The 26,194-nt window shown below is 35.5% G+C and overlaps 1 protein-coding gene across 1 annotated transcript in view; it reads left to right on the forward strand.

Moving 5' to 3' along the window:
- CSMD1 (CUB and Sushi multiple domains 1) overlaps nucleotides 1–26,194 on the forward strand; it is a 1,256,706-nt gene that overhangs the window by 986,945 nt on the left and 243,567 nt on the right. Inside the window, exon 23 of the mRNA XM_059835885.1 lies at nucleotides 8,554–8,710. Coding sequence (XP_059691868.1) covers nucleotides 8,554–8,710 — 157 coding nt within the window. The remainder of the gene's footprint in view (nucleotides 1–8,553; nucleotides 8,711–26,194) is intronic.

Raw genomic sequence — 26,194 nt, forward strand, 5'->3', positions numbered from 1 at the left:
ATCTGGTTGAGGGTAGCAAGGCTCTGCAGAGGGACCTGGACAGGCTGGATCGATGGGCTGAGGCCAATTGTATGAGGTTCAACAAGGCCAAGTGCTGAGTCCTAGACTTGGGACACAACAACCCCATGCAATGCTACAGGCCTGGGGACGAGTGGCTGGAAAGCTGCCCAGCATAAAAGGACCTGGGGGTGTTGATTGACAGCCAGCTGAATATGAGCCAGCAGTGTGCCCAGGTGGCCAAGAAGGTCAATGGCATTCTGGCTTGTACCACAAACAGCATGGCCAGCAGAACTAGGGAAGTGATTGTGCCCCTGTACTCAGCACTGGTGAGGCTGCACCTCGAATACTGTGTTCAGTTTTGAACCCCTCACTACAAGAAAGACATTGAGGTGCTGGAGCGTGTCCAGAGATGGGCAATGAAGCTGGTGAGGGGTCTGGAGCGCAAGCCTTATGAGGGTTGTCAGTCATTGGAACAGGCTGCCTGGGGAGGTGGTTGAGTCATCATCCCTGGAGGTATTTAAAAGACATGTGGATGAGGCGCTTAGGGACATGGTTTAGTGGTGGACTTGGTAGCGTTAGGTTTATGGTTGGACTTGATGATATTAAAGGTCTTTTCCAATCTAAATGATTCTATGATTCTATGATTTATAGTGGGTTAAAATTTAAAAAGAAAACCTAAAATGTGAACTTGGATTTTGAATACAAATACAATATATTATTTTCTGTTTGCAGTAATATTTATAAGTATAGCACGGTGATTACTTAACAAAGGATAGGTTTTCATTTTGGCACGTTTTTGGTACATGTTTATTTTCTTCTTTTATTTGTCTTGCAAAGATCTGGGGTTTTTTTCAAATTAATTAATTTGCTCATTTGAATAGAAAGAAGCTAGCTAATATATAGCATTGTAATACTGACTAAAACTGTAATTACAGAAGATGGTTTTTGTTCTTTATGTTGTAGGTAGCCTTCGAAATATAACCTAAATATATACAGAGTTTGAACATGTAATGTACTTTTCTACAGCATGGCCATAATCTGTCTTTTCTTAATAATGGCTACTGCATTCTTGTATGTACTGCAAATCATTACGTTCATCTGAAGTGTTTAGCATACATTAAATTACTCTTTCAAATTTATGTCTCTAAATTTTCACAGTTAATTGATACTTCAAATTACCAAGTATTCAGAATTCAGTTAGCAATTTGCTGTCTGGATATCTCACAGCAACCCATTTAACATGTTAGAAATTGCTGTCTATGTTTCTAACTTGATTTTACTCTTTTTATTTGCACTGAATGCTTCCCACAAGGAGCTTGAAGATATCCTTGTTATGGATCAAATTTTGGTGGCCATACTTTTATCCATTTTGTTATCTTAAGAGACTCCTTATGTAAATAAATGTGACAATGCAATTTGAAGTTATACATTTCCTTCAAAGTACAAGGCATTTAGAGATGTGATGAAGGTGGGGAGAAAAAAAAAGATTTCCCTTTAAGTATTGTCTTTATTAATATAAATATTCATAGCTTTTTTGTTTTACCTGTTTTTAGCAAGTACAGACTGGATTAGACCATGAAATAAGCAAAACTTTAAAATCCCCCATAGTAGTAGAAAGTTACAGTCAAAAGAACAGCATTTTCTCCATCTTTGCCCCCAAAATCACTGATAATAAATGCCTCCATGCTTGTGTGGCCATCATGTATGAAACACTGCAAGACATTTTTAGTTTTAGATCAGAGAGAATAGAGTACGTGGGCAAAATATGTGGTCTATATTGTCCTTTGCTCCCACCTTCCATGGTCTGACAGTGCAGAACCCAAAAGTATTTTTGCTCTGAACACATGCAGCAGACAAGGAAGGACTTAATTGCCCACTGAACTGTTTGGATATGACCCATAAGTCTCCCAGAAGCTTTGCACATAACAAGTTTACAAATAATTAAATAAACTAACTGAACAAAAAAGATCTTAGAAAGATTCAAACATTCAAGAAACTCAGTTATCCTTCAGAACATTTCATGAGTAATGTAAAGCATACTTAGGGATATTCGTGGGAGATACAAGAAAGATTTGCCTGAGAGAAAGGTGTTCTGAGCAATCTGTTAGATACTTTCTTCTTTCATAGATCTGTTATCACAGAGGATCTGCAGGAAGCAAAGGCAAAACTGTGGTGATGTCTGTACTGCAAGGCCTGTTCTCTGGTTCTGAGGCAACTGGCATGGCACAGCTTCCATTTATACAATTAAACTCTCTTTCCCCATAGCTGCTCCATAACCTGCATTTACAAAAGTAAAGTCTATTTCCTCTCCACTCCCATGCCAGGATGTCCTTGTACATACTTGCATTGGAATCAGTCCTTGATGTAGCCCCCAAACTTACACAGGCATTGTCTGGAAGATTGCCCAAAGGAGCAAACCGAAATCTTGACTGAAAATGTGCCAGAGGTTGAACAGAGTACACAACTGAATGTTAATGTTTGGGCTTGTGTCCTAGATTTGTTTATATTAGTGGCTAAAGTATCTCTAGTATTCAGGTTTTATAAACTTGTCCATGCAGCTTCTGATTTCTTTAGTTAATCTACAGGAGATACTCTTCTAGACTGAAAGAACTGTTCTTTCCAGTCTTGCCATGCATCATAAGATGATACTGACTGCCTGCTTACCACTAAAAAGACACTTTGTGGTGATTTAAAGTCTGCTACCTGAAAGCAGAGAACATTCCAGCAACCTAGCATAGGAAGCCAGCATGAAGAATTTTTATTTTCCAAAACAATGCCAGTTATCTTAGAAACATAAGAGTTACTTTCCTGAGTAGAACCAAGTGGTCCATCTAGCTCAGTATGCTTTCTCTGATAATACTGATAGGTATTTTTATTAGGTAAAATATGTAAGCTTTGCCACCGTCTGTACTCCATTGCCCTTTGGCTCCCCCAACATCCACAGCTGTTGTGTTAAGTTAGAACACATTTTGCTGTTTCTTCCTTTTGCTACTAACATGTTGTCTTTGAATTTTGGTAGTCCTTTAAATTAGTTGATACTATAGGAACCTCTTCTATGAAGACAAATTCTGGAAGTTCACTATGTACTGTGTAAAGAAGTAGTTTCATCTCTTTGAAATCAACATCGTTAGCTGATTAGTGAAACATCAAATTTCATTAAGTACTCCTTTGCTCTAACAATACAGGATTTGATGAATAGTTTTGCATTCATGTTCTGTATTACCTTCATGATTTTGTAAAACTCAATCACATCCCTGCTCAGCCTTCTGTCCAAACTTAGTCTCTGCTTCTAAGGCAGATGTTCCTCAATCATTGCCTGTGTCTGCACTTTCCACAGCTCCACTCTGGCCTTCTGCACATGCACAGACCAGAACTATACAGAAGACTCAAGAAACAGATACTACAAGGCAGTACCATATACAGAGGCAAAATAGTGTCCTCTATTTTGTTTTTAACCTTCTTCAGTCCTCCACAAACTCTCATATTTCATTGCTATATGATCTTTAGGACTCATTCTCAATTTTGTTCATAAATGTGTGGAGTGATGTCTTCTCCTTCATACAGGGTCATACATTTGTCTTCTTCAATAATTTATCAGCGGTCACTATTGCATTCCTTCTCCATTTTATTTTTACATTTTTTAAAAGAAATTAGCCTTTTTAATATCAATGGAAAAAGTGAAATATCTCATGGACTACAGGACCTAATTTTTCAACAAGAAGGATTAGATCATTCTCAGCTAACATAATATTTTATTTTATTTTATTTTATTTTATTTTATTTTATTTTATTTTATTTTATTTCCCTAAAATGATTCAGAAATGTTCCTTAACTGTGGTTGCATGCTTCGGTTATAGCCTAGTTTAAGGAAACATACACTATTTCTCTTCTCCCTCTTCCTTTCCCTGACCTGTTTTTCATGGGAAGAAGATCTGAGCGTGTGAGACAGAAATAAATTTTTATGTGCTCTGGCCAGATCTACAATCTGAGCAGCTGGGAAAAGAAGACACTTTCCAAAGGCTTACCTTTCCCACAGCTTTTGCAGGCCTGTGGACTTCTGAAGTTTGCTTTCTTTCCTATCTGTACTCTAAATAGGATCAAAATATGTTATAAACACAAGCCTTCTATCTTGTGTCTGCACAGAAGAAACCCCCAGGACTGCCTTGCAAACAGCTTGTGAGGGATGCGCTAAGGCTTAAGAATATTTATTAACCTTGTGCTGAAATATAGGGCATTTTCCGACCTGAATATCTTCCTCTATTTTTAAAGAAAATATGTACATATGTAATATTGCATTGAGTGGAGGTGCCCAGGTTTTGTTAGCGGGGGGCTGCAGGGGCAGCTTCTGTGAGGAGAGGCCGGGGCTGCCCCGTGCCGGACACAGCCGGTTCCAGCCGGCTCCAACCCACCCACCGCAGGGCGCGGCTGAGCCCCACAGCCACGGTGGTGGTGCCTCTGGGAAATGTATTTAAGAAAGGGCAAAAAACGCTGTGCAGTAGTGTGTGAGAAAGAGGAGCGAGGAAAAAAGTGTGACAAGCAATCCTGATAATGGCAAGGTCCACCCACCACAAATGGTTTAAGAAGTATATAATATCACTATTTGTTTGAGGTAGGATCACTAAGAATTCCATGAGGATGTAATGAAAAGATTTGGGAGTATATATAGGAAGATGCATAACAATGTCAGGAAGCTATGCAGGAATTATCTCTCAAACCGTAAAAGCAATATTTTAAAAGCATTTCCCTTTGGGATGATTTTATGCCATAAAGATCTCTGCAATTACGGAAAATTGCAAAGTTCAGTTGTAAGTATTTTCTTTTTACTGTCAGAATGAGAAACTGGAGTTTAAGAAAATCTTGCTAGTATTTTCTTCTCCTTCAGGTGAGTGTCTGTTTTTACATTCCCACAGCAGGTGCAGATACATTAGCACCATTACTAGAGCATTTTGCCTCATGAATAATCATAGCACTGTCCTCTTCTCTTGTCTGCATATTTTAATCCCAGCAGTAGAGCAAGCACTTCTCTTTTAGTTCCTCACAAATGTTTAGGTGAAATGGGGCATCCCTGAATGCTCTCCCTACATTTATCCTAGTGCTCCAAACAATGCTGTGATCATTCCCCGCTGCCCCAGAGGCCAGCTTCTGCAGTTTGACTACATCCATAATGTTAAACTCTCTAATCTTACAAAAAAAGGTGGCTCACTCAAACCACCTTTTAGAAAGAGTCCCTGGCCTGTGGAGCTCCTGGCCTAATGCTTTCTCAGGAAAGATTTGTGAGGGTGTTAGTAAGTCTGCATTGAATGTGTGCCAAGGATCTACTGACAATAAATACTGTGTAGACAATCAAGTTGTGGAGACTGGACTCCTACTCTGGCACTGTTTACTTGCTTTGAAAATATAAACCACCCTCAGCTGTATATATTCAACTAGGTTTACTGTTGGCACAAGTGGGAATATTGAGTCTGGATATTGAGGCTGTGGTGCACAGGGAATAACATAATTTGCAAGGGTATTTCTGACATCAGTAAGACCGTGTGCATGAGAAAGGGTCAAAATTAATGCTTTCAAGGAGAATACGTGCAGGTTAATGACTATAAGTTGTGGGCAAAGCTTTCTATAGCTGTGGCAAAGTTTGAACTTGAATTAGCAGGAAATAAATCTGAACTCAAGTAAAGAAATAGAAACAGAATCACCATTTTGAGGCATATGGCAAAACTAAGTGCCTGGATTATCTGTTTATTTTAAAGCTTATCCTTTCTCACTAACACTTCAGCTTCCTGATCTCCCTGCTTTAACCACCACTTGAAATTTCATAGTTCTTTAAAGTGGCTACCTATGGTGAAATCTTTATAATGCAATCACCATGAATTTGTTAGAGGTGAGAGAAAAAACAGAATATAATTTCATGTCTTTCATCTATTTGGCCAAATAGGTGTTCCTTTTTTCTCTGTGACAGAGAAAATAGTAATGGTAGCACGTGAATTATATTTCAAATGGGTTCTGCTAAATGAGTTAAACATGCACACTAAATATGAGTTAATAGTGATAATGTCTAGACCAGTGTATTAAATGTGTTCTCTGGCTCTGAAGACAGTCAAATATGACAGAACACAATGGTTGCACACAAGCTGCCTATTGAGAATGGTCCTTGGCCCACGCTAATTACCCAACCGTGACCAAGAATTGTTGGGGAAAATGCTTTTTCTTTCCCAGGGATGGTTCAAACAAATTATCAGTACAGACAATGGAGATTCAGTGCTTCTGTTTGTTCACTAACACTGTTTCAATTACTAGAGTAGATCTGTGCCTACTTATGCCTGTAATGTTAATAACAGTTGGACAAGTGTCACCAGTTAAAAATTGTCACAGCTTTTTTTACAGCTGCTTTCACATGATCCCTCTTATCTCATTTTTATTTCATAAAATGATGTTTTAATTTGTGTCTGGATTCATCTTGAAAGATACTACTATTTAACTTGCTGATCCTCAGGTAGGAAGAGTATCTGTAACAACCAATGAGTTAGAACGCTGTTGGAACAGAATGTCTAAGGGACAATTGTAGTAACTAGCTGGTTTTGGGGTTTTTTAAAGATGAATAAAAATCACTTTTTTTAGCATAGATAGCATTACTTTTTATTAACGACAATTAAAAATAGATCATTCCATTCGAAGTAATATCTCTCAAGCCAAGTAAAATAGATCTGTGATTTTTGCATAATAAGTATGATCAGAATGTTATAAAAAATAAATTTTTTGGTGAACAAATGCTTATTTATTTTGTACAATAGATTTCCAGCTCTGATAAATAGAAAGTGAAAGTGATCTGTAGTTCTGGCCCAGGACAGTGGTAGAAGCTTGGAAGCATTTTTTCAGATACTCTGAGCACAGCTTAAAGTCGTATTTCTGCTAAGAGGTAGACAATTAAGTATGTGTTACTGCTTGCATGAATCTTAACTACAATTGATTGTGTCTTCTGATAACTCATCTATGTGTCCCGATATAAGACAATCTTTGCCTTAGTAATAAGGACAGAACATATTGTTCGATCAATGGCTAGCATAACATATTATTTTTCAAAAGCTTCTTTTAGAGAAGGTAATTATTTACATCTGTGTATGTTTATTAAAATAAATTTATGTTTTTATCTTAAAAAATCTTTATGCATGTTGTTTTTATTATTTTATTTTTTTAACGTCAGCACTTGAGATGAATGAGGTACTTTCAAGACATTCACTTCTATTGATGGTATGCTGGTATTTTTCTCCATTGAGAAAATAGCTCTGCTTTTAACTGTTGGTCATCATCCATAAATGTAGTTGCAGTGGTCTGTGCTCTCAAAAGATGCATTTCTAACTTTCATTAATAGATCTAACTGGACATTCAAATAGGAAGAAGTGGCTTGGCTGTGACTCAAATGTAGCAGTTTAAATTGTTAAATGGGTCACTGCCTGCTTCTGGCTGCAGTAAGTATAAACCCTCACTGTACCACAAGGTCTGAGAATGGAGAGATGAAGATCCAGAGCCTAAGATATTTGCTGTAATTGAAGCTTTTGCAGTAGTTATCTACAGTCACTCTAGGACATATGAGATCAGGGTAAATTATCTTTTACTTCAGTTAGAAACCAGCTGTTCAGATTCATTACTTGCTTTTGTATAAGCATCCACATGGTATATGGTATATGTTTTGGAAGTATGAAACACACTTTATATTTGCCTATTTTTCCATGAGAAAGTACAGGTGATTTATTTAATTTAAAGAATAAATTATCTTTTTTTAATTTGTCTTGAGCCAAAAAAACCCACCACAGAAGGCTATTTTAACACTTTATGGCTTTCAAAGTTTTGCAATAAGCAAAAACAATTTTTCACCCCTAGCCAAATCATTGTACTTGTCCTGTATTGGTGAACAATCAAAAGGACATTCTTATTCATTCTAGGATTTGAAAAATCACAGAGGTTAATATTGTTGATTTTGTCCTGCATTGAAATTTTTCAATAAAGGAACATGGTAAATAAGAACATCTCTACACTTAGTTTGGAAATAGACTCACATATCTTTTTGAAGACCTATCTTTCTTTGTTAAAACCTATAGTAAAACAAAAATTACTGCAGGCTCAGAGTCTGAAATAAAAGGTGACAGATTGACTTTAATACTTCAGTTCTGCTGTTGGTATCTCCAGACAGGAGAGAACAGAGTAAGGTAAACCCTTACAGACTTACTTCAATGCTGATTTCAGAAATTATACTTCTGTTAGCCTTTGTGAGTAATCATGAAAAATAATCTGAGTTTATGGAACCTCAGAAGATAGAGTTGTGTATAAATATTAATTTTATTCAAGATGAGCTCACAAAACTGAAAAGGAAAAGGACTATAAAACACCTTAAGGGTGACAGAATATTTTATATTTCACTGAACTGCAAAATGGAAACATTAACTTTTTGAGGAAACTATTGGCAATACATAGCTAACTTTGGAAGTATTGTATAAACTAATGTTTTTCAAACATTTAGATTTGATGTCCAGTTTCATACTATTATTTTGTTTCTACAAGGTGTATGATGGAAAAGACAGTTCTTCACGCTCTCTGGGAGCCTTCACTAAAAATGACATGATGGGAGTTATCCTTAATAGCACCTCTAACCATTTGTGGATAGAGTTTAACACCAATGGATCTGATACTGACCAAGGATTTCAGCTCACTTACACAAGTAAGTAGCTCACAAATATGGTCTGATTGACTGTTTTGTGGGGAAATGTGTATTTCTCAGCTGCAGTGATTTCTCATGGAATGGTGAAGATAATTTCCTAGAATGTACTGTGGTTAGGAGACAGAATTTTATTTGTCTACATGGCTGGATAGGTGATAGCAATTTAAGAACATTACTAAAAGCAAAATTGTAACCTTTCAAATTTAGAAACATTATTATTTTGAAGACTTAGCAGTGGGATTTGAAAAAGAGTGAACTGTGACATATGTGGGTTGAATATATCAGCATTACACTGTAGCAGAAAAGTTGTAGAGAATCAGATTTTAAAAATGGAACATTCAGTCCCTGCAGTCAAATTAAAATAAGAGTACAAATGAGAATAAAAAGAATACAATGTGTCTGGTGCACACTCTTATTGTGTCCTGACTGCTTGTCAGGATTAGGGTGGAGTATGCTGGAAGGAGACCTGAGTGAACAAGTTTTGACGATCACTGCACTTGTCCCAGAGTTTGCATGTGATTAATTTAAGTAATTTAGCTGGCAAAACAATGAGTCTTTTGGCGGGGATAACTTTGAGGATAACTAGTTTGATTCCAACACACATAAAGAGGTATTTTGTCCAGGTTTCAAGGAATCTCCAAGTTCCCTTTGTCTTCAATTTATTGCCTTTTACATCAGCTTCCATGAGCTCCTGTTGAATCCTGCAGAGCAGAGCACCACATCATACTGTGGCACAGAAATGGAATCATAGTTCTTTCTAGTACATCTGCTGGTTTCCCTTTGGACTGGAGCCAGCTGTGGAATAAGGAGAAATCATTCACTTTCCCTTCTGTCTTTCTGCTGTGCCTGGTAAATCTGAAATTTTATCATCCTACCTTTAGCATTTTATTCTTACAGAACCATAAAGTAAAGCAAGGTTTCTCTGGCTATATGAAATGTATTAAAGTGAATTCTTTTTTTTTTTTTATAAATCTAGATAGTATATATTCTAGATAGTATATATTCTCTCATTTTGTTTCAGAATCCAGAAAGAACCACTAGACAATGTACTCTTATTTGCCAATACAGACTGTAGAATTTTTCCTTTGGAAAAAAGGAACAAAACATTTGTTTTAAAAATACTCTTATTTTAAGGGCTCTGATTTCAAGCTACTTGAATCAGTTCCTTTCAAATCGTGCTACAGTGATCAGTTCCACCAACCATTTAGAAATAGCATTTTACTTAAAGATGGAATTTTACTTAATTTCTGCATCCAATAGCTTGATTTTTTTATACTTCAGTTCGCAATTCTAATAAGATTTGCTCTCCTGTAACAGATTTTTCTGTGTAAGGTAACATATGATGATTCATGTCTTAGGGCTTTTTTTCCTGGCTGTTTGATTAGGTTTGAATCTCTGTTTTCTATTCTTCCAAGTATTTTCACATTTTCTGACGTGTGTAGACAGAATTTGACACAGTCTTCTAACAGTAGTCTTACAATACTGTGTGCAGAGGCAAAATTCACTTTCCTATGTCTTCAAAACATTTTACTTTCTTTTTTCCAAATACCTCATTTAATATATCATCTGTGATCAGTTTGCAGCAGTTCATGCCTGCTCTCACATGAGACCGTCCCCATTTGTAAATACAGTCTAATTCCTTACTTTTCACATGTATTTTCAGGAAGCCAAATTCAAGATAATACATTTTGAGATAGTGACCATCTAACCAGGTGATTTCATAGAATCATAGAATCATAGAATCATAGAACGGTTTGGATTGGAAGGAACCTTTAAAGATCATCTAGTTCTAACCCCCCTGCCATGGGCAGGGACATGTTCCACTAGCCCAGGTTGCTCAAAGCCCCATCCAACCTGGCCTTCAACACTTCCAGGGTTGGGGCATCCACAAATTCTCTGGGCAACCTGTTCCCGTGCCCCAGCACCCTCATAGTGAAGAATTTCTTCCTAATATCTAATCTAAATCCACCCTCTTTCAGCTTAAAGCCATTACCCCTTGTCCTATCACTATAAGCCCTTGTAAAAAGTCCCTCTCCAGCTTTCTCGTAGGCCCATCAACTGTGTATTCTATGTTATTTCCAAACACTTCAGTGTGGGACTTTTAACCATTTATAACTTGATACAAGCAGAAGATGTATTCTTTTGGAATGCTTTGAAAATTGGCTGCAGTGCTGACTCCCATTCTTCTGGAGTCCAATCCTTGCAATATTTTAAAGATTAGATACACCAGAAATTTATACTCATTACTTAATGGGTTTAGAGTTGTTGGTGCAGATCCAATGTAGTTACTAAACAAATGCATCCATTGTGCATTTGGTAAATATATCAAACAACAAAATTATAATTATCTGTCTGGATTAATCAAGTGCAGTTTACAGCTGGAATTAACTTCCCTGAAAGATTACTCTGCAGTTTATTTATTCACTTTTCAGATTGAAATATAATGCCAGATTCTTTAAAATTACTGAAACAAAGAAAAAATTAAAAGAATGTTAAAATGTGGTCTCACTGAAGGAAATGAGAAATATATATGCTGGAGTGAATGAAATCGAATAATGAATATCATAAGACTGTTAGAAAGAGCTAGGAGAAGTGATGGTGCAATGAATCTAGTGGCAAATCAATTCTGGTTATTCCCTATCTGGTTGCCGAGTTCTTGCTGCCCACAAGGATACATCAACTGCCCATAATTGTTGGTTGTTGTAGTACTTTTCTTCCCATTAATGCTATTGAAATTAAGATTAGTGCAGCTTTGAAGCTTGAATTTTAGAACCATTGCAACGTGTTACTAAAAAAAGTTTACTATTTCAGTTCTGTGGAACTTCTTTTCCATCTTTTTTAACATTGTCAATTCTGTGGATGATGTTAAATTTACAAATACGACAGAAGAAAAAGCTAATGATCCATGAGAACAGAAATGTGGATAAAGAAACTTTTATTTCTGTTTTCAGAATCTCATTACACAGAATCACAGAATGATAGAGGTTGGAAGGGACATCTGGAGATCATATAGTCCAACCCCCCTGCCAGAGCAGTTTCACTGACATAATAAAACAGAATTCTATAATTCAGAATTCAACTCAGAATCTGAGTTGTTTGTATAAATTGTAGAAATCGGAATATAAGGAGATATTAAAAGGAAATCTATAAAGGATTCAAATTCTAATTAAATCTGCTATACAGGAAATTGCTTCAGGTTAAGAACAATACTGAATGGAAGCTAGAAATTATAGTAATTTTATTTTTTGGTCTATAACTACAAGATGGTTTCAAGGAAATGGATTTAGAACAATGAGTAGGGAGATTCTTTTACTGGAAAGGCTCATGAAAAAATCTGTACTCTTTCTCAACTTAATTGTTTTGAGAAACTAAGAAATATTTTGACTGAGGACTAAAATTATAGTGATTGTATTTAAGGAAACTGCTTCAGAAAAATGGAGTCAATAATATTTTTTTAATATTTTAGCCTGAGATCAGCAGGGTAAGTATATACGAATGAGAGTCAAAGAAACTGTAATTTAAGCAGTAGCTGAATCTGATTCTCCAAAAGGAGAAAAAACTAAGAGGAACAAAGAAGAAAATTTGTCTGCTTCATGTAAAAGAAGTTTCTATAAAGCCACTTCCTTAAAACTAGGGTGAAAATGTGTTAGGATGAATAAGGGAAAGTGTCTGTTTTCACTTATGGTACCTCTACACTGGTGTCAGAGGGAATGACTGAACGTTCATATCTGAGCACTGAGGAAATGACAACATAAGCTTGATGGGACTAAATTTTTTATCTGAGAATGGTCGCAGGTTTCAATAGATTATTCCATCTTAAATGTCTTTTATATACCGACATAAGAAGTAAGAGGGTCTTTCAATATGAGAAGTTAGTGGATTATTTTAGTTTTAAGAATGAAGCCAAAATTGTGCAAATTTTCCTTTATGGTAGAGCTTGCAAAAATAGCAAAGTTTTTTTTTGCCTCCCTGCCCAGTATATTTTTCTTTTTAACCATCATGGGAAGAGTTTGTAAAATCCAAGGAACAAAAAGGACTTTTGAGATGGCTTTAATTCCCTAAGAGTAGAGGATATCAATAAAGATCTGCATGTAAAAATATACGTTTACACATGTTGTAGCCACAACTGGCTGATGTGACAGTTACTTTTTTTGGTTGAGAAAATGTCAGTTCTTCTTTCATAATTTCAGTTTTATAATTTGGGAGATTTTTTTTTCCCTGTCCAATTAGACATTTTCTCCCTGAGACACCTATAGTTTTTGTGGGAAAGAGACGATGTAGCTACAGGCATTCCCACATCTGGGCCTACCTTTCCTGTTCACTGCTCAGTTAGAAGATTTGGCCATTCTGGTATATAGATGCCAGTGCTTTGTGCTGTTGTGTCGGTAGTATTTAATATTAAATTGACATTCAAATTAAAGCAGTAAAAGCTAAACACTGCTGTCTGGTAAAACTAACAGACTGCAACTTTAAATAAGGAGCAATGCAGTACAGCTTCTGCATAACACACAGGCAGTCTCCCTGCAGTGTCTAACCACTTCCCTATCACAGTTCTGACACAAGAGAAATTTTAAGAGTGGCTGTTTTCACTCATCATGTGGAGAACAGAACTCACTCTCAGTCACAAGTCCTTCCTTGCTACTCTTTAATCCTCATTCCTTGAACATAGTCTCACTTTTCTTAGCAATTGGAGAAACAAAAACAGTCCCTCCACACTTTTTCATATGTCATATACGCGTTTTGTGACACTCTGAATACTGTGTAATGCTGACTACTCTGTGGTCTGTATGGAGCTGTACAAATCACAGAGTACTCAGCACTATATGGTACTTCCACAGTGATCACTCTTAACTCCTGTGAAGATAACTTGTACAGTAATTTTATTTGTGTCTTATTTGGTGCACGTAGATGTCAATGCAAAAATTACTTTCACAATTTCTGTTTGCCAGTAGCTGTGTCGTTGGGTATATTGTAAAGACATTGCTGCTTTATGTATATGTCCAAAATTCATAGAAAGAGAGTAAAATACTTAAAACAATCTTCATATCTTAAAACAAAGGCTACAACAAAGGGAGCAGTGTCTGTGCTTCCTGTTCAAATACTTGTCCATCCTTGTTTTCTCAGTAAAAGTTCCCACGCAGTTGAGAAGAAAACACTCTTTCCCTTCAGAGTACTGGCTAGAACTCTCAAAACTAATTTCTTCTCATGGTGCCTGAAGATGGGTGTCTATATTCATGATAACATCCACCCACGTCCTCAGAAAGTATCCTGGGGTTGTGATGTGTAAGGAATTTTACCACTGTATATAACTGCTCTTTGAACTCTTCTCAGACCTGAGGGCTTTTACCGAGTTCCTTGCACCGGTGGTTGCCTGTCTGAGATAGCGTGAAGTTGCTTTTGGTTCTTATCCAGGCATCTACTTTTTTATGAGTGGCTTATGCAGCTCTCCATGGCAACTTCATGGTTCCTCAGTCCTGTGCAGGATATAATAGAAGCAAAAGCTTCCCTTATCTGCAGAATAAGCCTTGGAGTCCATTGTAATGAGTCAGTGGAAAGGTCCATCCAGGAATACTGACAGATGTTATCTGTAGGAATGTGCCTGGCTGCACTGGGCCACTCAGCAGTATGTTCTGACTCACAACAGATTCCTGTGTGTTTCAGAAACAAACAGAACTAGTTACAGTCTTTATAAAGTCTGAAAACCATTCAGAGATTTGTGGTATACTCTGTAGCTAGATTTTAACATTCTGAAGGCCTTTCACTCACCTGTTCCTGATTCGCTGCTATAGATTAAAAATGAAGTTCCATGTTAGTTCCTCAACACTTGTCTTTTATTTATATGCTCCATTTCCCTAAGATATGAAATTAGATATTTTCCTGCACTTCTGTGCTAAGATGGAAATGAGGACTGGAAAAATTCTCACTAAGGATCTGTCTTTTTGAGACTGAAAGTTACGTAGACTCAGATCTTAACTTAATGTTAACTTCCGCCAATTTTGAATCTATGACTATTTCTTTCACTGCAAGCAGAATTCTATGTGGCTATCTTTTCTGCCAGAAGAGCGGGCAAGATTCAGGACCTTGAGCTGTGCTGAGCTTTATAGAACTTGCATCAAATTCTATGTAGTGTTTCTAAAAGAAAACAGATTTAGGATTGTGCATGGATAGATTTTTTTTTAAATGTAGGTTTAATATTTCATTTGCATTTATCATCCTCTATATTTAGCATGCATAGTTAGCAGTTTTACAATATTCTTTTCATTGGTATCAAGATACACTTTTCAGCTGAAGAAAAGAAATTTTGAAATACTTTTCTCAGACATGATGCACTGATTTGGCATTCATACTATTCTGTTACTGCTAAAGACTTAGTTCTAATTTTCAGGTTAAGTTCTGTGTTATAAATATTTTCTACCCTACATCTTTCAAGGGATAATGAAAGTTAGTGCATGGAAGGTGAATCTGAATTAGCATAATCTCAATTTATATAAATGGTTTAAACCTGGAAATTAATTTAAGAGAATCCTGAACTGAAATTTAATTTAGTTCATTTCCCATTCTACAGTAATTGAAAATGTTAAAAGAATGTCAATGAAAAAAGTGTTCTGAAACTGCAAACTCAGTCAATTATTCTAGCACACAAACAGACTCAAATTCAGAAATATAGTGGCCTTGCCTCAGGCTATATAGTATCGGTTGAGCAGAACAATCCAGTAATGAAAATAAGCCCTTGCAGTTTCCTTTCTGTAACTAATTGGTAAATAAGATCTGTTCCAAAGAGAACCGTCACACACTGCAGTAAAAATGTGAGACAAAATTAAATGAAAATAAACAAAAGGCAAAAATCATTAAATTAGTATGTTTTAACCTATACATATACATATTCACATGTCATTTTAAGAGCAGTAAAATCAGGTGACTAACCCCAAATTAATGTAAGCTGTGTTGCATGCATAGAAAAAAATAATCTAAAAGAAAGTCAAAGTTGCAAAATTGAGAAGTAAAAATTTAATAAATGCCAAAAGAAAGGTTTGTTAGAAATTATAATTCAGTTCACTCCTGTACAAGAATTATGATATTCTATTTAATAACATGATCACATCATAGTCTTTTTCCTCCCTCCCCCCAAAAAAGTAAACTGTCTTCTGCTTCCAATATATTAAACACTTACGTAATCAGGCCACATTCTGAAAGCTATGCTTCTCCTATGGACTGAACGATATATCTCTTCAGATATATCTGAACAGATATATCTGTTATCAACATGATAAGGGAAGATTTTTTAAAAATCTTATTCTGTGAAAATCAATAGGTTTTACGAGATTAGGATGAATTTGCATTCCGTTTTACAACATAGAAAAAAAAAATCCTGAATAAAGCATTCAGGATTTTCAGTAAAGAAATCTGTACTTTTCCATTGTGGTGAATTTCAAAACATCAGTGTTTTTGCTTTTGTTTCTTCTGTTCAGAATGAAACTGAACTTCAGTTTTATAACCTATTTCATTAAATACTTCATCTATATGGGTCTACCTCACAGAATAAGTAACATATCAAATTGTACAGTCTAAAATAATTTGGGTAAAATCAGGATTTAAGAAATTGCTGTTTAAAACCAAAAAGACCCAGCGGTTACCTGTTTCTCTGTTTACATGTCATATTTTGTCTTGTTTGTATGTCATGTTTTTTCCTGCAACTGAAGTTCCTGGTGCCACAAAATTAAAGAAAAAACCTCTTATCTTATTAGTAAATGAGCAGAAAACATTAAGATCTCTTTTGCAAACAGAAGATAGTCACAGAATTTAGATGAAATTAAGCATTGTTTCATATCATCATAATCAGTCTAGTGTATATATAAAAATACAGATTGTATTTTTAGAGCCATACCTTAAAGTTTTGAAACTTTTTGGCAAAGAAACAAAATAAAGTATCATGTTATGATCTTTTTTAAAAACAAAAAGCTATACATTAATCCATAAAGCTTATAAGTAAAAAAACCCCAAATAGTCCCCCCGCCCCAAATCCAAAAAACTTTGTATGAACTTAAAATACATTATTCTTGTAACACTCTGTATAATTAAGATTGTATTCCACTTTGCATTAAAAGACTTTTTAAATCATCTATGAAACTGCTGAATTTAACTTTGGTAAACAGAATAGGTGCTAAATATATTTTCTTTTTTTTTTTTTCCCTAAGACCGAAGCAATGAAAACCATATTTGGTGAATATAAGCGTTGTATTAACATTTTATTTGAAAAGTTATATTTTCACATGCTTTGGAGATGAAGATGCTGGCATGGTGATGTTTGTGCCACAGTTTGGTGTTTTGCCCATCTCAGGAAAATCTTCCCAAATTTGTGAAGATGTAGCTCTTCAGCTAGATAGATTTTATGTGAGTCCCACCCCATAAGTGAGCACTCCAAAACATTTTTTCTTTAATGAGCACTCTCAGCAGTCCTGGATAAGGATGGAGGCAAACAGTTTGTCCATCTGTACTGCGTTTGTCTGCGATGTAGTTTATTTTCTTCAGCTAATGCTGAACAGTGCCTGCACAGTGTCAGGGCCTTCTCTGCCACCCCAGCAGGTAGGCTCAGGGTGGGCAAGAGGGTGGGAGGTGACACAGCCAGGACAGCTGACCTGAACTGAACAATGACATATTCTGTACCATGTGATGTCATACTTAGCAACAAAATTTTGGGGAAGTTTTTCTGAAGTAGCCATTGCTTGGGGACTGCCTGGGCATCAGTCTGCTGGTGATAAGCAATTGCTTTGGCATCACTTGTTTCTTCTGTGTTTTTTTTTTCTTTTTCTTTTCCTTCACCTACTAAACTGTCTTTACCTTGACCCATTAATTTTCTTGCTTTTGTCTTTCTGATTCTCTCCCCCATCCCGCTGTGGGGGAGTGAGAGATTGACTGGTGGGGGGCTTACCTGCCAGCTGGGGTCAACACAACAACCATCCTCTGTTTTCAGTGCTTACTGTCTTGTGGGTAGCCTGAGAAAGTGGCGATAGTGCTGTTTGGTTGCAGTACCAAGGAAATAAAAGCCAGACTTGGAGACGAGAGAAGAGAGAAGGAAGGGAATAGATGGGCACCTCTCATGTTTCTGTGTCTGCAGCTTGGAATAAGGGAATATGCAATACCAAATGTGTATATGATATATGAGCAGAATTAGGGATGCATGTAGAGAGCAGACTATTTGGAAGAAAGGTAGTTAAAGAAGATGTATGCTATAAACCTATTTATTTCTATTCCTTGTGCTTCCATAAACTTCCTAGGTGGGGAAAGTTCCTTAAGACAGAATGATGAAAGGTTGACAAGATTTACGTGTTTCGCATTATCTAAGTTGTTCACTACAGTGTATTTAGAACTTGATTTTCAGAAGTGTTGGGCATCAATACCACTAGCCAGAATAAGAGGTGCTCTGTGCACATTGTTCCCCCGTCAGTGTGTGAAAGAATGACACACAGCTGCAGATGATGGTGGTCTTTAACTTTCAGTTCTGTCTGTGCCATACTGGTTTTTATAAGCTTGTACAAATCTTCTTCCATGTTTCAATCTGCCCTTTATGTTCATGGTGACTTGATTACTTTAAGAGTGAGTATTGTAGAAAAGACTGTGAGGAAATGAATGCATTCGCAATCACTGAAGCATTTGGTAAGTGTTAAGCCAAAGTACCTTGCACTAAATAGCACAAGAAAAAATGTATGTGTTCATATTATTTCTTCTCCTTTTCTTCCCCCTGCCAAAAAAAAAAAGGTCAGACCAGTGCTCTTCTCAAAAGTAACCTACAGAATATTTTTAAGTACTGACTGTATCAGTCATTTCCCCACTGATTATAAAGGGGGCTTAGACATGGAGCGTTCCTGAAGACATCTCTCTATAGATGCTTGAAGTTAGAGTTCTTAAACTCACATGGAATCTCACCTTTAATCCCTGCTTCTATTCTATTGAGTATAAATTATAATTAATTATTCATTTGCTTGCTGATTGCAAAGCTAACATGTATGCTTTCTATATATGCACAGTAATCATCTTGATGCAGGCACATGTATTTGCATACCTATCTCTTGCAAGTATTGTTATATATTAAAAGTATTTTCTTTCAATAAAATCATCACATACAAAAACTCTCTTCTACTACCTCTTCATGTGTATTTAACTTGCTTCTTAAATTTATAGTTTTTGGGTTTTGTATGTGTAGATGTTGTAGCTGAGAACAGAAATTTTGAATAGGACATATGGACACAAAGAACCTGGTTTGAAATTGGTGGGGAAAGGCCTTAAAACTTTTTGTAATATACTTATTATGGAAGAAAATTACAGAAAAGAGTTCTTTTCTTTTTCATTTTAGGCTCAAAAGACCTGTTACTGACAACATGTATTGACATTAATTTTTTACGTGGTTTACATATTTACATAAATTTTCTTACACATTGCTTATGTTAAGAAAAAGTGCTGAAACTCCTATTAGAAACTATTATCCATTTTATGACTGTCTCATCAGTATAGTCAAACATGAATTGCCAATAGATTGCAAAGCTTTTGAGAAATTGAAAGTGTACCTCTCAATTTCCAAAGGATACAAGGCAGCAGGTACCATTACTTATTGTGAACTCATTCTGCTGTACAAGCATACATCAGTTTGTTTGGAAAACGTGGCTCCTTTGGTCTCTTTCAGATGATCTGCGTTAGAATGTAAAATAGTCAATCACCAAGACATAAAAATATTTCAGCCGTCCTTACAAAAACTTTATAGGTCCAAGAGAAAGAGGTCTGGAGCTAATTTTGTCCCAGTGCATATAGCCCATGCTTGTTTGTCATCCTAGGCACTTTGAAAGTTCATGCAAGTTTCTGATACATCACTATAAACACATTATCCAAATACTTTTCTTTCTATAGACTTTTCTATCATTCTAATTAGGTAGAGATTTTGTAATTGGCATGTTTTTCAGTAGATAATATAGACATTTTTTTCTCTACAACTGTAGGTTTCAATAGCACATAAATGGTTCCAAGACAGAATGAAAATGCCAGGAACTCTCATTTTGAATTGCATTGATTTAATTAAATAGATTATGTTATGGACGTTTAAGATGCAACAACTGCAGAATGAGTATTTGTTGACATTCACACGCATTTAGAAATCCATTATAGACCGCGAACATTAACTCAAGTACCATTTCATACTTTTAATTACTCTTTGGTAGTACAAAAATGATTCTGTGTAAAACATATAGATTATGTTTATGAGCTTAAATTACTTGAGAGTTAGATAACACTAACAGAGTTCTTGATGTTTCCAATGTTTGCACATTACCTTTTTTAATATTAAAACATCTGTTAATATTTCCATGTATGTACTAAAATAGGTCTTATATATATATTTGCCCTTCTTTTTTTTTGGAGTCATCCCAAAATATTTTACCACATCATTTTCAGAAGCTGAAGATAGATTATACATAATTTATCAGCTCTGTCTTCCATGGCAAGTACGAATGAAAAGACAACATTACCTTTTCGCTGAGCAGGGCCCACCCAGTCTATACTTACGGTATAGTAAGTAATATAATTATTAGAGATTATTAAGCACTATTTGGAGTCCCATGCAGTGTGCTTTTAATCCTTTAGTGCTTAATATATGAACTGCAGAAACCTTTTTTACATTCAGAATAATGAATCCCTCATGGCTTGTCTTGTGAAGTTTTTATGGGGATTAGTGGTACTGCTGTTTTAATGGTATTTTCCCATCTGTAGCAAACAGTAACATTATTAGGAAATTATATGAGTATAAATTTACTCATCGAAGCTGAGATCATTCATAGGGTTGACCTACACCTATGCGCTATTTATTATGTTTTCAGGATCTGTTCTTCTTTAGATTAGATATCTAAAGTTTTGTAAATAGCCCAGCTGGCATTTCTTTTAAAACCTCTTTACAGTTTTGTCTGGTAGGCTTTCTATTTAGAGTTCATACTACAAACTGCCAGAGTCCATGGAATTTATAACACAGGTTCGTGGTTTTCTGAATTTACAAGAAGAATTTCCCGCCAAATTTTTTTTTTTTTTTTTTTTTTTTTTTTTTTTTTTTTTTAACAGCTTGGTGGCTACAGTATTTCTTTACTTGGTGGTTAGTGTTCTGGGATCATATCTGAGGCCAAGGTTCCATGATCATTAAAAATGAAACTGTGCAGCAACAGAACACCCAGCAGTGCAAATCTGATCTGAATCTAGCACGAACACATGATTGAATTCCTGTAAAATTAACTAGAGTATACAGAAGGAAACTTAGGAGCATTTTGTGCTTTTATGCCAGTTTTATATATGGTTTGGCAGAAAGTCAGAATGGCATTGACAAACAATAATTAATCCAACATAAAGCTTGCAAATAAAGTTAACCTGTCAGAAATTGTTGAACAAATTTTCACCGTGGGACCACAGTGTTAAGAGCTGTGATGTTACATTTGTTTTACTGTCAGTTCAATTATTTCCGGTTTTAAAACTGTTCTTTTCCATCTCCATGCGTAAAGTTTTAATTGCCATAGTATACTTTGTGCCAAAGCATGAACAAGGTTTACTAAGCCAGGAAGAAAAAAAGCAAGCAATAAAGCCCTACAGCCCAATTTCTTGGGTGCTTATAGGGGACCTGTATTCTGGTCCCTAGTAACAGTGTGCACATATGCTCTGCTAAGACAGACATAATGTAAAATGCCTCAGCATTCCTTTCTGTAGGAAATAACATTCAGGTGAGTGCCATAGCTCGCAATTCAGAGTGTCTTTCTTGCTTTTGTCCACTTTCTGGACCAGACACTCATTATTTTTTTTCCTCATACTCTTCATAGAACTCTTAGTATTGAACTCAAGGTTAGAGTTTCCAAGTAGGGATCAAATACTTAAAGGTTGTTAATGCATAGAAAAGGTGCTTGTTTTTTTGTGTGTCTGGCATTAGGAGAATGATTATTTCAAAATACCTTAGGACTTCTTCCAGAAAATAGGAGCAGAAAATTACTTATTTTAGATTACTTATTTTTCATGTAGCCACTGTAGGTTTACATGCAGTGTAAATGCACATATATATATGGTAAGTAAACTGTATTCTTCCTTTCAAAATAGGTGAAGAGAGCATTTCCAAATATCTCAGAACTTCATCAGCTTCTGTTAAAAGTACACTGTACTATATAAAATCCCATAGAATTTCTTGGGGACACAAAATGAGCACTTGCTTCTTCACCCTGAATTCATATGAACACAGGTTTTGGAGGGTACAAACTTGAAGCTGAACTGAAAGGTGTGCTCCAGGGATGCACTTAGTTTACTCCACCCACTAATGGACACAAAAGCTAGTCCAAAGTAAAAACACTTTAGTGCAGATAGTGTGGACATCGTGTCCTCAGCTTCATTGTTTCCCTGACCAGATTTGCTTCTACTGTACTGCACTACTAATGTAGATAGAGCCACAGTACCCATCATGATTATACAAAGTTGAAAGAAGTTGTAATTAATAGTCTACATACATTACAGACACATCAGTAATTTTTACCTTGACAACTGGTATTTCAACATTCCTCATTATTTATATCAAATCTGACAGAACAAATCATGTTGGATAAATAGTGTCAGGAGGTGATAGCCAATAATCAAGATGTATTCTGCCTGGCTTGGTTTTAATTTAACTGGCTTTTATCCATTCATTGTTCTGATAATCCTATAATGAAACTTAGCAATAAGATAATTGGCAGCAATTTGCCAGTACAATAACCTTTCTCAGCAGTAAGAATATTGGCAGAATTTCCCTGACTGCTGGCTCATTTCAGTGTCAGGTAAACCCCAGTACTGTGATTGTATGGAGCTCATGACAATACTTCCCCATTGTGAAAGTTCACAGCATCTACTTTAACACTGAAGTTCTGTTGCAACATTTCAACAATGAGATTTCACAACAATATGGTCCTTTATGAAAAATTACACCAGCTGTACAAGAGCATCATGGAAAAAGGGAATGGAAAGTTCTATTTTTTGTGTATGATGAAAAAGGGAAGAAATTGGAAAAGAAGAGCTGGAAAGGCAGCTTGCCTGTGAACACACAGGGCAAGATCCTGCTATATTTGCACACAATTAGCAGCACCTATCTGCATGTGAAATAACCCAATTTTTAATAGGCCTACTGAAAAACAGAGATAGTATTGCTTGTGGAAAACTGTAGTGAATGTGTGGCCACAGATTATGTACTGTCATTCTTATATTTTTTCTAGAGTATTCAAAGTGGCATTTTAAAAAATTGGCATAAAGGCCAGTGATTAGTTTGTTGGCTGTCCTTACAGGGAATATTCTATTTTTCAGATACAAAAAGCAATAATACTCTTTATTTTCTCATGCTGAATTTTTGTACCTATTTTTTTTTCTAGGCATAATATCATGAAAACAACCCTAAAAATTGAGACTACCATTGGTCTTTTCCTGAATTAGCAATAATTAGAAGAAACTAAAATCAATATTAATTTTCCAGTGTGGCCTTTTGATAAAAATATCTGAATAATCTAAACAAAACAGCAAGTGAAGGGTTTAGTGTCTCAAGGATATTTAAATTTGGGTTTTATACTTTTGCTTTCAGTTAGATATTTTTATTTGTATATTATTTTTTTCTGTATTGCGTGTGAAATAGGAAATTAAATTCTGATACCCAAGACAGTGAGTGGTTATGTTCTCTACAACCAACTTACCTAACACTTTACCCCAAATAAATATTTGATTAGATTTGAGTTTAAAATAGACTGACAGAAAATCTTAACTCCTCTACTGATATAAATGCTCCCACAGAGTCTCAAAAATAAGATTTTAAAAAGCAATATATTTCTGTACAGTACTTCATGTCCTCTGACACACACACAGGCTGAGAAATTCCTATATGCATTGCTGTGTACTCAGACACAGTGTCTTTACCAAAGATGATTTTTTGTATTTATATCTTGCAGAGGTATTTTGTCAATAACAGATACAGAAATACAGTTCAATGAGTATTTGTAGAGTATGAGGCTCTTGAAGAAGCAGGCAATTCACCTTGGGATACTGCTATTGACAGGTGAAAAAGTCTTTCCACATTTGGAGAATGACGGCTCAAGAAGAGCTGTAAAAGTATGCTAGATTTAGAGACACTTCATCTACATTTACATTTGTGTTAAAAGAGTAAATGGAGAAAGTAATTAAATCTCATGTGACTGATCTAAACCTGTCTGAGGTGGAGGAGAGGAAGAGCCAGTAAGTAATTAACTAATTTATTTTCCTGTTACTGCAACACTAATTAAATTTTATATTATATGCAGAAGTTCTAGGCAAAATTTATTTATTTATTTGTTTGTTTGTTTATATATTATTAGTATTTTTTCCTTTATAAACATACACAAACCTACACAAACTTTTGTAATGAAAATCAATATATTTTAACATGTGGGTGCTATGATATATGCATACTACATATGTAGCAATATAATAGAAATAATTTCAGAACCATGTTAGTCAAAATAATGCCAAAGACTAGTAAATCATTTTACAGGTTGGATATTTTAGGCTTAAAACAAACAAAACCCAACAACTCTTTGTCTTTTTTTTGTCTCTTCCTGAATGCCAAATCTGAATCTACATTTTGCATTAAATTTCTGTCTTCAGAAAAAGTCTTTCTATAAAAACACCAGTAAGTTTTTATATTAATAAGTAATAGCAAGGTCTTTCATTTAATGATTAATTTTATATCTTTGTGTCAGATTAAATTTAATTAAATTACAGTGTTCTAATGTAGTAGTAAAGTGAATTTCAACCTGTGATCTGTGGGGCTTCATGGACTTCAGTCACAAAGTCTGGAAATGTAATCAAGAAAAGCAAGCTTATTTTCAAGAGATAGACTTTGATAGTACTGTAGCTCACTTCAGAGAACTTGTAGCAGTCTACAAAGCAAAGGAGGTAGAAAGTCTCTATGTTAGTGGGTACTTGAAGGTATAAGTGACTTACAATAATGACGTGAACTATTAATAATCTAAAGGAAAAACAGAAATATCTTTTGTGCTACTCAGTCCTATTTCAAAGCAAGAATAGAGAAAGTGCAGGCAGGCTATGGTAGGCTTCTGTCAAACTTCTAAAGCTTGTGGCAGCATCTCTTTAACTCTTCACATCAGTGAGGTTTCAGGAGTCCTCAGGGATCATTACTGCAGATAAGGAGAAAATGGAATAGTGTATCCACCACGTGTACTGTGCAAACAGATTGTAAAAAGATAAACACATTAAACTTGGGTTTGCACCATTCAGGAAGCCCTTATTCTGGTGAATGAGGGGATGTAGTGCCTTTTATAGACACATCATCCTACAGAAGCAGCACTGCAAAAAAGGAGAGAAGAAATAAGATTCTCTGGCATTGCATCATATATATTTACACACTTGTGTAAAACTGAATGCTAAGTGGAATACATGAAATGATAGCAAATCAGAATGATAATTTTATCTTAGTCTTGACATCTTCTGTAGTGAAGACGGCTATATAGCAGACTAGAAGGGCTTGTTTGTCCAAAAGTTTGTTTCATTTCACTCAAATGTATCTGTTGGTCTTCTAAAAGATAAAACCTCTCCCTGACAACCTTTCCTTATTTATGTGGTAGAATGTAGTGGAGAATCAATCTCTTGTGTAACTTTCTAACTATATATCAGTCTTACGGAAAATTTATTTCATCACACACAAACAGATTCTTTAATCAGGGAAGTTTCATCTGTCAATCACATGCCACTGCCAATGGTAACCAAATGTTGCAGCTACTAAAGGACGGGAAAGTATCTAAAAGAAGGTGGCAGATAAACAGTGTTACACTGGCTCATGCTGTCAAATCAGAATTAAAATATCATCACATTATCTATGAAACAACTTAGATTTCCAGGTTTTAAATAAATATCTTTGTCTGTTTAATAAGAAGATTAAAATAATGAAATATAGCTATTTCTTGTGAAGTTCAGCTCAGCTAAATGACCTAATCACCTTGGCTCTTTTTATAGTGAATAAAGAGAAATTGACCTTTTTAGAATTGCACAGTTCATACAATCCATTGTAGGTATCTACTTTAGGATGAGATTAATCATAGCCCATAAGTTATTACTAACTCTAAAAGACAGACAACTGGTTTAGATACATGTGTTTATATAATTGACTCCGAGAGCTGGTTTTGTCTGAAAACTGAGCATGTTTGCTTGTTTCATTTTTGTCAACAAAGTGAAATTGCAGGGATGTGCAAATATTCACAAGGAAACAATCTTTTGGCAAGGGAATAATGATAAATCTCTATAATACCTTTGTATTGTGTGTGATTATACATACTCCTTCTGACAGTAGGCTACACCTTTCTTAGTAAACTAAACATTGTCAGGGCATGAGTATGAGTGTGGGAAAGTGTTTGTCTAGACTGCTGAAATGTTAGGGTAAATGCTAGCATGCTTCTAGCTTGGGTTGTCTAG

The sequence above is a fragment of the Gavia stellata genome, chromosome 2, assembly GCF_030936135.1.
Source record: "Gavia stellata isolate bGavSte3 chromosome 2, bGavSte3.hap2, whole genome shotgun sequence".
Taxonomy (NCBI): domain Eukaryota; kingdom Metazoa; phylum Chordata; class Aves; order Gaviiformes; family Gaviidae; genus Gavia; species Gavia stellata.